The 11,081-nt window shown below is 44.8% G+C and overlaps 1 protein-coding gene across 2 annotated transcripts; it reads right to left on the bottom strand.

Annotated features, from left to right (window-relative positions):
- Positions 1 to 2,046: 2,046 nt before the first annotated feature.
- On the bottom strand, positions 2,047 to 11,003 carry XRCC3 (X-ray repair cross complementing 3). 2 transcript variants are annotated; one of them, XM_039712514.1, is made up of 8 exons: positions 10,556 to 11,003; positions 9,654 to 9,751; positions 9,163 to 9,300; positions 8,085 to 8,297; positions 5,810 to 5,964; positions 4,757 to 4,972; positions 3,684 to 3,730; positions 2,047 to 2,700 (listed from the first exon to the last, which is right to left on the bottom strand). In XM_039712514.1, the coding sequence occupies exons 2-8, from the start codon at positions 9,706 to 9,708 to the stop codon at positions 2,487 to 2,489; spliced, it is 1,038 nt and encodes a 345-aa protein (XP_039568448.1). In that variant the 5' UTR covers positions 9,709 to 9,751; positions 10,556 to 11,003; the 3' UTR covers positions 2,047 to 2,486. The 2 variants fall into 2 exon arrangements, with proteins under 2 accessions (XP_039568448.1, XP_039568449.1); XM_039712515.1 differs by having other exon boundaries at positions 4,757 to 4,969; positions 10,556 to 11,000.
- Positions 11,004 to 11,081: the final 78 nt, after the last annotated feature.

Here is an 11,081-nt window from a genome sequence, read left to right as displayed (position 1 = left end):
CAGTGGGGCTGCATTTGAGATTTCAGGGTTTGTGTGTGTTCCTGAGCCAGGTGACAAACTGTAATGTACCCTGACTCTGCTGGAGAGAAATAACCAACAAACCAACGGGGTAATGACAGAACACTTGAGCAGGCAAAATGTTACTTCTGTTTGTTGGTAAAAGTGTTTTTCAGCAGGTAAACCAGAACTTTGATTACAGACCCATCTGGGACTTTTCACACTTCAGAGCTGTTCAGCAAGCAGCTGCAAGTTGCAAAAAAGTGATTAAAATATGACAGACTGAGCTTTTGGAGGTTTCACCCTGTTCTGGACGTGGCTCACAGCAAAGCAAAGTCCTGGGATTGGAGCCCAGCATTTGATGAGACTCTTCTGTAAATGAATATCCAGGTAGGGTTTGGTGACTCCATTAATCAGCTACAGCTCTCTGTGGCTGCTTTTCCCAGTCAGCACAAGAGGATGAACATTACCTTGGCTGCAGTTGCAGCCCAGATGCACAGGCAGGAACAGAGCTGGAGTGTTACCTGTGCTACATCAGTTGATCTTCATTGAAGTTGTTAGGGAGGAGGCACGGAAGGTAAGGGTTCAGAGGAGGAGGTGGCCCTGCCTCTGAGCTGTGGCATTCTCACTTTTTCCTTAAAGGACACAAAGGTTTCTAAGCTTCATGGTTGGCTTTTATTAAAAGAAGCTGTGTGGTCATTTCCAAATACAGAGAATTAAGACATTTTAGGAAAATGATTGAGACACAACTTGTGCTATTTGCACAAGGGCCCCTGGGACATCTGAAGGGGTTGCAGAAGGCACTGAAAACAGCTCATCCTTTCTGCTTGCTTATGGTCTCCTTCCTTCAGCTTCATGCTGTGCCTGTTCTCCTCTGGAACTTCCCCAGGCAGTCACACAGGGTCTCTTTTCCTTGAGTCATACTCATCTGTCCCTTGAGAAATCTTCTGCCATAGTTCCAGCTGAGGCAGTTCACAGCCAGACAAAACTTTCCCTTTCAGCTACCCAGCTGCATCCTTCCACATGGAAAGAGGATGAATGTCCTGAAGGAGTGTGATGGGGGAAAGGCAGAGGAGGGAGGCAACTTTACACAAACACAGGGTGCCTGGCCAAGAGACCTGAGCAATGTCACCCCACAGAAACATGTGGAGTTCTTGTCTGGGCCAGCAGCAGAAGGAGGAGAAATGTGAGAGCTTGATGAGTGTGTGAGCATCACTCACTGCTGAGAGCAGGCACCCACAGAACAGAGGCCTCTGGACAGTGTAACTTCACCTGGATTGCTTTCACATGGACAGAGCAAAGGAAAATTCAGCCATAGGAAGAGTGGATGTCATGGCAGTGGTCTGAGGACAGCAGAAAAATGTGACAAATAGCAAAAAGGCAGGAAGAAAACCCATGTGAAGCTGTAACTGAACAACAAAAATCACCTCAGAAGAGCAATAGAATCTGAATGGATGAAAAGAGCTGAAGGTGCCCTTCAGGATCATGGCTGAGCTGAGAGCCCAGCAGCAGGGACAGGACATGAGAGGCAGCAATCCAAAAGCCCATGAAGAATGCTGATCCAGCAAAGCACAGAGCAGGGCAGAGCATCAGGGAGAACACAGACCTTGCCCTGAGGCTACAAAGCTTCAGCAATGGGCAAAGAGAACAAGGGGATGGGGGATGTGATTTGCTGTCCTTCAAATAAAAGAGACTAAAGAGGCTTTTGCTATGAAGGGGAAGGACTGGAAAGCAGGAAAAAAGTGGAAATGAACCATTAAAAAATTTTAAAGAGTGCTATGAAGCTAGATACACTCATGTAGTACAAAGGCAGTGCAATTTTTATTCTTACAGTAAGATGGTAAAATAAAGTAACTTTATGGGATTGTTTTCTTTAAAATCTTGGTAGCAAATTGTTTTAAAATAGTACAGCTGCTTTGTGGCAAAGAATGGCTATCCTTAATTGGCAGCATGAGACCCAGAACCACCAGCAGGCAACATAAACTGGTAAAATCTTGGTAGCAAATTGTTTTAAAATAGTACAGCTGCTTTGTGGCAAAGAATGGCTATCCTTAATTGGCAGCATGAGAACCACCAGCAGGCAACATAAACTGCTTGAATTTCAAGTCCTGTTGGGTCTAGAAACAGGGTACAAAACTGCAGTAAATGCTGTTTCTAGATGAGCATGCTATTAAAATAAAATTTAGACATCAGATCTCCCCCATCATGGGGATTGCTAAAGCCCACTCCACTGTGCAGCCTCCACCTGCCCACAGCTTCCCTTTCCTTCAGAACCTCCAGGACACTCATCTCACAAGGAAAAGCTGAACATCCAAGTGTAAAAAGATAGTCTTGCACAATGCAGACAAGGCTAAATGTAGCCATACCATTGTTCATATACTTCACCATCAATTTCTCTCATCTAGCAAGAATTGCATTTCACCGGTAATTCTTCCTAAAGCAAAGTCCTGGAACATTTTTGGAGCAGGAGGCTTTACCATACAAAAGCATTACTTTATTCCTTTTACACCTTCCAACTGTACTGTATAGTAGCAGAAGGATGGAGGGAGATGAGGAGCAAAAACAACACTCAGAGTCCTGGTGCTGGCAGCGCAGCGCGGCGCTGCGGGCGCGGGGCCGGGCTCCCGCCTGGCCATCAGCCTCATCAGCAGCTGGTTGGACCAGGTTATCCCCAGGGCTGGAGTGACTCTGCTACCCACTGCCCTGTAAGGGAAGTGTGACACGTTTCTGCATGCATGGATTTCATCTGAGATACTTCCTGTTGTAACAAAACTGCACTAAAAGGCATCATTTACTGTTTCTCTAACATATATTGAAAACTGTGGGTCTATGAAAACAGAGGTGACAGGGTTTACTCACAAAACACAAAACAGCTTCTCCCTGTGGCAAGGAAACAGCTGGAGGAGAAGTGCTTCTGTACAGAACAGCTGTCATTCTTTCAACTACAGCTAGGGGGAATACCAACCTCCATTCTGAACAGGCCTCCCTTGCAACAGGAAAACCACAAGAGAAAAATGGTTGAACTTTTAATATTTGAAGTGTTTAACTGTTGGCCTTGGATTCCATTTGCAGGTATATTTAGAAATGTTGAGTAAACTGAACACTGCATATGTGTGACTTTCAACTCAAGGTTTAAAACAATTTTTTTTCCTGGAAAAAGTGCAATTTTCTCCAGTAAAAGAAATACAAGATAACCAGGCAAAAATAATAATTGAACCTTATCCTTGTTCTGTGTCAGTTCCAGAATCTGAAGGACAACACATATATACATTCAAATCCTCTTAGTATCTTGGTGTCAGAAGATGCTATTTTGGGTTTTTTCTTAGCTCACTAACAAAGCCAGCTGCTAGGGTTTGGCTGCTATATTTTTTAAGCAGACAGAAGGTGCATGCAGTTCCATCAGACACAAGACAAGATGCAGAAATAGTCTCGTGTCAGTAGGTACTGAAGCCATTAAGTCCAGGGAATTTTTCCTGCTAACTTGTGATTAGGATTAGGATGTAAATGTATATGACAGTTTCTTCCTCTTCACAGCACGAGCTAGTGCTGATCTCCAGCAAATCCAGCATTGCTGGGTAAATGCCCCTGTGCTCCTCACATGATCTTGCAGCCTACCCTGGAGTGACAAAGAGCAGAATGGCTCAGAGCTGTGTGTTTGACACTGTCACTCTGTGTGGGTGACTCACCTGCAACTGCACTGAGCAGCCTCCGACTCACTCACTGCATCTGTCACCTGCAGCACAAAAACAGGTTTGCAGCTGACCTGGGGTTCTGGGTGTGTATTCAGCAAGCAGGAGGGCAGGGAAGGGAACCAAGGCAAGAAAGTCCAAGTTATCAGAACATATATTAAGCCAAGTTAGAAAACACTCATACTTTCAAGGCAAACTAAAAGGGGTTTGGGAATTACAAGCTGAGTTCACAGTGTTAGAACTACTTAGCAAGCTACAGCTTATATAAACTACTACTAGATGCCTTATTTGTTAAAAAATAAACCCAAACCACAAACCCCCAGAGTGACAAAACTGTTTGAGTGCTGTAGCTGGAGATAAAAAGTACAAAAGCCCAGATCTCCCAAAAGTGCCCTGTTCTCAATGATTTCACTACCTTTGAAGTTTCTCAGTGGCCTGCCTGCGCATTCCCTTCCCAAGGCCACACTGGAGTGTGAGTGCTTCACCTCTAGCATTCAGATATTCCTTCAGTTTGTGAGCAGACTAAGAGCAGTGACTTGCCTTGCTTTCTCAAAAGAATACTCTTTGTGACCAGTATCATTGTGGGCTTGTTTTGGTCCAGCTCAAGGCAGTGCATGCACTTTAGTGCCTCAGTAATCTCAGCAGTCACACAAAAGTGCTGAGTTCCACAGAAAGGCAGCAAAGTCCCTGGTGCTTCACTGTCTCCTGGAATATAACTGCCTGCAGACTCCCAGAGCAATCCTCCTGACAATGGCATTTGAAGCCAGTGATAAGAAAGAACTCTGTTATTTTGCTTTGATGCTCTGTGTAGTTGCTATACATACCTATTTCTGTTAGCTTTAGTGGACAACTTTTGAGAACATTAACAGCCTACAAAAGCTTAAATAATAAACTTTGAGTAGGTAGCATTTACTAAAGCAAATCAGTTTAAGGAAGCTTCAGTTTCCATCAGGCATTAATAGTCAGCTGATGGTGGTAAATACACCACCATGAAATCTGCATTTCCACAGATTGCTCCATCACCCTCCAGCCATTTATTAAACAGAGTAAGAAGCAATTTGATATCCCACCTGGTTGATGCACATGATGGGAGTCCTGAACCTCGTGCTCAAGCTGTGCAGCTGTGCCCCAAAGCTCTGCAGGTAGCGAGCCTTGAGAGGCGCCTGGGCGGCGCCGAACTCGCAGCGGAACAGGGCGGCCATGGAGTCGATGACCACGAGGCGCGCCATGCCCCGCGCCAGCAGCAGGGACAGCCTCCTCGTGATGCACTGCTGGAACGTGTCCTGCCACACACACAGTGACAAAGGGCAAGAACCCTGCTGCGACATCAAGGCACTGAACGGCAGCAGTCACCGCTGCAGCACGAGCTCAGGGAGTTTTGAATCATGTGGGATCATGGTGGATCTCTGAGTCCCACCAGTAACCACATCTGGTGGTTTTACTGAGGAGAAAATGGGAGAGACAAAACTGCAACCTGCATTTACCTGCAGCTCTGACTTCACTGATACTTTCAAATCTCAAGGGTGTAGTACTACACTCCTAAACTGTTCTGTTTTCATAGAGTTATATCATGTTAAGGGGTTGGGATGGACCTTCAACATCATCCAGTCCCAACCCCCTGCCATGGGCAGGGACACCTCCCACCAGACCAGGTTGCTCAGAGCCACATCCAGCCTGGCCCTAAACACTGTCAGGGATGGGGCAGGATGGGGCATCCACAGTTTCTCTGAGCAACCTCTTCCAGTATCTCAGCACCCTCACAGTAAAGAATTTTTTCCTAATATCTAAATTTCCTCTCTTTCAATTTGTACCCTTGCTCTGTCAACATGTTCTGACAGAAAGTCCCTCTCCAGTTTCCCTGCAGCTCCTTCAGACCCTGGAAGGCTCCTATGAGGTCCCCACACAACCTTTTCTTCTCCAGGCTGAACAGCCCCAACTTTCTCAGCCTGCCTGGGGAAGGAGTGGTTCTCACTGAAACACTCAAAACGTGAGACTATCGTGAAGTGCTCCAAACCAGTTACAAATTGTGCTGCTCTTCCACTAATGACCCCTTAACAGTAAAATACTGCCTCAAATCCACATTGATCAAGAGTCTTAGAAACATTCTTTGTGGTACTACTTACCAGGTCTGCTGCCTGCTCAACAAAAATACTGTTTCCAAATCTGATCTTCTGTATGATTTCAGCTGGAACATCTGCACGCAGCTTATGCTGTTGGTCTATGAGCTGCTGCAAGCGTTTGCTTGGGAACACATCTTCTGTACAAATGTAGACAGCTCCTGTAGCCAAGGAAACCACAGGGCTCTTACACAGTTTTCTTAACAGCACACAAATTACATCAGACATTCTGCATTTAAAAGTTACACATACAGACCTGGAAGTTCATATTTGTTTGGTTTTTGTGCAGTCACGTTGAATCAGTGATGAACAAAAACCCCACTTCTGTGACTTTGCTGCAGCTGCCTGGTCCTTTCTTCAGCACCAGCTGGGACAATTGGATTTTGTACTCTCCACTGGGTGACACTCACTGTGCACAGCTGTGGAGCACCTGATCACCTGCCCTTGGGGATCAGGAGTATCCCAATTTATCCAACCCACACAGTGACACTGCACAGTCTGCCTGCTTTGGTCAGAAATCCAAACCACAGCACCATGAATTTCATGGTAAAAAACCTGTGCTAACTTGTGTTGAGACAACACTCCTAAGTAAAAGAAATTCTGTCCTTCTCAGCTACCATGCTTATTTAAGCTGACTGCCTTTGCACAATGTTGCTTCAATGCTGAAAGACAGGGATTTCCCTACCATGAATTCTGGGCTCACAGAGAAATATTTGCTTTCTGAAAACCAGACCTGCTTTAAGCAGGAGGTCCCTTGTTCTCTCCTTGGTTTACTTAAAAAGGGTGGAATGGGCATTTCTTCAGATTTCATAGTCACTGGGGTTCTTCCAGATGCACATTTGCCTTTCTAGATAGATTGATGCTCCATTGATTATAATTGTATTTTGATCCACAGTTATTGTGACATTCAGAACACTGAAAACACAGTCACAAGTCCAACAAAACCCAAACAGAAATCAGCAATTTCATCAAATCTGTTATTCAGGCCAATAAATGTGTTATTCTGGCCAATAAATGTGTTATTCTAGTTGTTGACAAAAAATACCACCAAAAAATCAACCACAGGAGTAAAACCCACTAAAACCCATCAACCTCAGAAAGAACAAATTTTGATTCCTATGATCATAATCTGTCAGGCACCAAACCAATTTGTTACCAAGAATCAGTTGCAAACATTATTTTCTAATCCAGAATTCTAATGTGGATATTAATTTGTTCCATTATATTCACATATTACTTATGAGTATGGGCATATACAATAAATTCAGCCAACACAACTGACATTCCTGGAACAGCAGAAAGATATCCTGGGGCAAAGGAGGCCTTTGTTTGCTTTCAGCATTTCTTTGCTGCCAACCTCCTTGCACTGAGAATTACAAAGAAGAGTAGCACTAAATTTAATGAAGTAACTGTTTAAAGAAAGGTATTTCAACATCACCACTTATGAGAAGGGAAGTTTCTAATCAGTAAAAAAATACAATGCACCAAAATTTTAAATCAGTAGCAAAATCTTCCACTGGTAGTGCAGAATCCTGTGAGAGTTTCTGAGCACTTCTGTTCTCCTCAAGTTTGCTAAAGGATAAAACTCCTCACATTTAACCTAAGCTTTAATTGCTGTATTTCTCATGGGAGGCTCCACATGAGAGTGCCAAGAGAGTGTTGGGCACCTTCCTCTGTTCCTTGATTTCAACACAAACAGGGAGAAGTGCTGGAACACAGATAAAAATGTATTTAAACTATGTGCAGCAGTTAGCAGCAGCACACAAAGGAACAGAACAAAATATAATTGCTTCTGCTCTGATTAATGACATCATGTAATGTAAGCCACAGGCTACTCACAGCCCTTTAAGCAAGATCTCAATTTGTACAGTCCATGATTTTTCCACGTGGGTGGACAGAGTCCAAGAAATTAGTGAGTTTCCCCACAAGGAGCCACTGAGCTGCCAGATAAAGCCAGTGCTGTGTGGAAGGAGCAGCAAGGTCACAGGCAAAACACACCTAAGGCAGAATTCTCAGAAGTGACACAGGCTTCCTCCTCCCTTTCTACAGCAACAATAGTTAAAACAAAATAATTTTTTTTTTTGCCAACAGCAGTTTTGAATTTTGTTGTGCTGCAGGATGTGCACAGCAAGCTTTTCTCTCTGTAAAGACACATCAGTCACTAACTGGCTTCCTACTGAAGTTAGACATGCACTGAACAAGCACCTGCTTTAATGAGGTTCCTAAAGCAGTGTATTCCCTCAAATGGGACATGAATCCAAGTTTACAGTTCAGCACTTACCAGACTCTAAGCCCCCATACTTGTAAGGATACTGCACACACAGGCACAGCTGTAAACTGATCTGAGTCTTCCCAGCAGAGCTCTCCCCAGCAAGCTCCGTGATTCCCACTACAGGAATGCCTCCTTTTAGCAAGTTGTCCAGCACTGAACAGCCCAGGCTCAGCCTCTGGTGCTGGGAGGTGAAATGATCTTTATCTTGGTAGAGCTGAAGTGCTGCAGGGTTTGGGAGTGTTTTTTAATGATTAAAAAGGAAAAAAAAAAGGTAGTTTCATTTATTATTTTTCCAACACACAATGATACAGAATAGATGCTGTATAGAAGGTTTATCCCTACAAAAGATGCTTTCTTTGTTGATGGGGAATTTACCTAATTCAGCCTGGTCTTCCCCACCTCTCTCTCCCCATTAAACCTCTGCTGAATATCTGTACAAAGATTGATAATTTATGCTGAGTTCCTTCCCCCTCTCAAACTCTTTTAGGTGTCCCTGAGGAAAGTTACATTTGGAGAGGATTTTGACAGGAAAGTTCAAGTACAACCATTATGGAAATAGAAAGCTATAGCAGAGTACAAAACAGCAGAGCAGGCATCTGGTCAGCCTGAAGACACATGCAATCACAAGAAAATATGTTTTAAATACAGAGTTGTCATTAAGAATTTGTACAGGAGGAGCTATTAGGTCCTGCTTGTTTTGGAATGAGGTGTTTATGACAAATCAGTTTATGAAACTTTTAATATATGATATACATTTTTCAACTAGTCTTAGTCCAAAAGGAGAACAGTGAGAGGGAGGAAGAGAGTGTGAAAGAAAAAGGAAATATTTTGTTCCTGTATTTAAGTGTTTCAGACTGGAGAAGCATTTTGTCCTGTTTCAATCAGGCTGGATCCTGAAAAACGACACCCATTCACTTCCATTTACCCCCAGGGGGGCTGTCCTTAGGATAGCTTTTTTTTTTAAACACTCCCATTCTCATTTTAAACCCACATTTCTGTGCCATTGAGGAGCCAGAACTGTATTTTCTCCCAGTGACAGTTATTCTGAGTTCCAGATAGAAGCCTTTCCATGCCCTGAGTGCCTTACCTGTGAGCATGCTGTTCCTCCTCAGGGTGTGGGAGACTGTTCTCAGCAGGCACTGGATGTCTGCACTGGAGAGCTTCATCAGCCTCTGCAAGTCTGCTCCAGACAGGTTTAAAATCTCTTTTACTGATTTTATGTCAGCTGAAACAAGAGGAATTTTTAGAAATACTTTTGGCTGTCTGACACAGCAAAGTTTTCCCAATTTGTAATTCCCATTTACTTGAGGTTTATCTATGCTGCATTCTTGTGTGGTGGGCAGGCAACACTCACGTGGACTGTACCATCACAAGCTGTAAAATTGTTTGGAAATTTATAATTGAACCATGGGCAAAACCCAACACTTTTAATTACTCAGAAAACTTCTTTATGAAATACTTAATTACAGTTCTAAAATGTTAGTGTCCATCTGCCTGCTTATACCCACAAGCACACAATTATGTCAAGGATGTCCCTGTGGTGACAGGTCTGTTAGTGAGACAGTGGCAATAAATTACCTTTTTTCAGGGCAGCAATTGTTTTAGGGTTCAAGTCAAACTGGTCCCAGTCCATCTCCTGACACAGCAGAGCAATGAGCAGCACATCCCATAATTATCTGTGATTAAAGAGGCTTTTATCACAAACACAGGCATGAAAAAATAGGCATCAATCAGTGTCAGAAGTATCCAGATCTTTATCCTATTAAAGAATTCAACCAATAATCCTGCAGTTCAGAGCTCCTGGTAGTTTTAATTGTCTGGAATTCTGCATAGTGCTTTTGCTGTGGAGTGCAGCTCACAAGCAAGCTGGACAGGGATTTATTCCTACCCTGCCAGTCTTCAAACGGGGCTTTCAGTTTCAAACAGAAAAAAAATCTCACACATGACCAGTTTAGGATGACCCAGGATTATTCATGCACTGGACAGTCATTTGTTTAGCATATACATATACATTTATTATCTAAAAGCAAATTTAATATTAAATCGTTAAAATCTGTTTGTTTCTTGTAACATTAAACAGCTCTTTTAATACTTCGGTCGGAAACACAAGAGCTTAGCCCCATGGCTGCCTAGAAGAGGTTCTTAGCATTATTCTGATGAATTTATGAAGGATTGCAGCAGACAGCCGAGAGTTATATGAGCACACACTCTTTTAATACTTTGGTCTGAAACACAACAGTTTAGCCCCATGGCTGCCTAGAAGAGGTTCTTAGCATTATTCTGATAAACTTTATAAAGGATTGCAGCAGACAGCCGGGAGTTCTATGAGCACACATGACTTTATGAACAATCCTTTTTCAACATGGGGGGAGAGGTTGCGATGGCCGCTAAAAACAGAATAAATCTAAGAGAGGCGAGTTACTTTAAAGTAACACCCATTTAAATCAACATTCTGAGAAGGTTTAGAAGCCGCAACTTACTGAAATCAGTCATGATCACGCCGGCCCTTGACTGACGGGCTCCGAACCATTGCGCACTCCGCTCACGGGAAGCCGCTCTGCGGGTGAGGCCCGGGGCACAGCGAAACTCCGGGAGCGGTCACGCTGCAGCCAGGGGGTCCCACGGACCGGCAGCAGCCCGGGGCACCGAGGAGCCGACACACGGACGGGCACACGGACACAGGGACGGGCGCACAGCGCGCGGCGCCGCCACAGCGCCCTCACGAATCCCGCGCCGCCCGCGCAGCCAATCAGCGAGCAGCCTGCCCGCCGCAGGCCAATCAAAGCTCCCGCCAGTGACTGCCCCGCGGGACAGCCAATGGCAGGGCGCATCCTTCCCCTCCCGCTGGGCCGGCCGGGAGCGGCGGGGCCGGGCTGGGTCAGGGCTCCGGGGCCGGGCTGGGTCAGAGCCTCGGGCGGGCGCTGCGGCAGCGACCGCGGGTTCTCTGCGGAGCCGTCCCTCGCGGCCGCGGCCGCCCGCGGCTCGGTGCGCCGCTTCCTGCAACTC

Source organism: Passer montanus, unplaced genomic scaffold (genome assembly GCF_014805655.1).
Source record: "Passer montanus isolate IOZ18808 unplaced genomic scaffold, ASM1480565v1 scaffold27, whole genome shotgun sequence".
NCBI classification, from domain to species: Eukaryota; Metazoa; Chordata; class Aves; order Passeriformes; family Passeridae; genus Passer; species Passer montanus.
The sequence above is the reverse complement of the archived record's forward strand: the minus strand, read 5'-3'. Positions and strand labels throughout refer to the sequence as shown.

What these genes read in the sequence shown, in the direction of transcription:
- XRCC3 (XM_039712514.1), bottom strand. Translation starts at nt 9,708, where the DNA reads ATGGACTGGGACCAGTTTGACTTGAACCCTAAAACAATTGCTGCCCTG. An exon ending in TTGAGCAGGCAGCAGACCTG is followed by an intron (nt 4,973 to 5,809) that starts GTAAGTAGTACC and finishes CTGTGTGTGTGG; the next exon opens with CAGGACACGTTCCAGCAGTG. An exon ending in GCTGCTCAGTGCAGTTGCAG is followed by an intron (nt 2,701 to 3,683) that starts GTGAGTCACCCA and finishes CTTCCCTTACAG; the next exon opens with GGCAGTGGGTAGCAGAGTCA.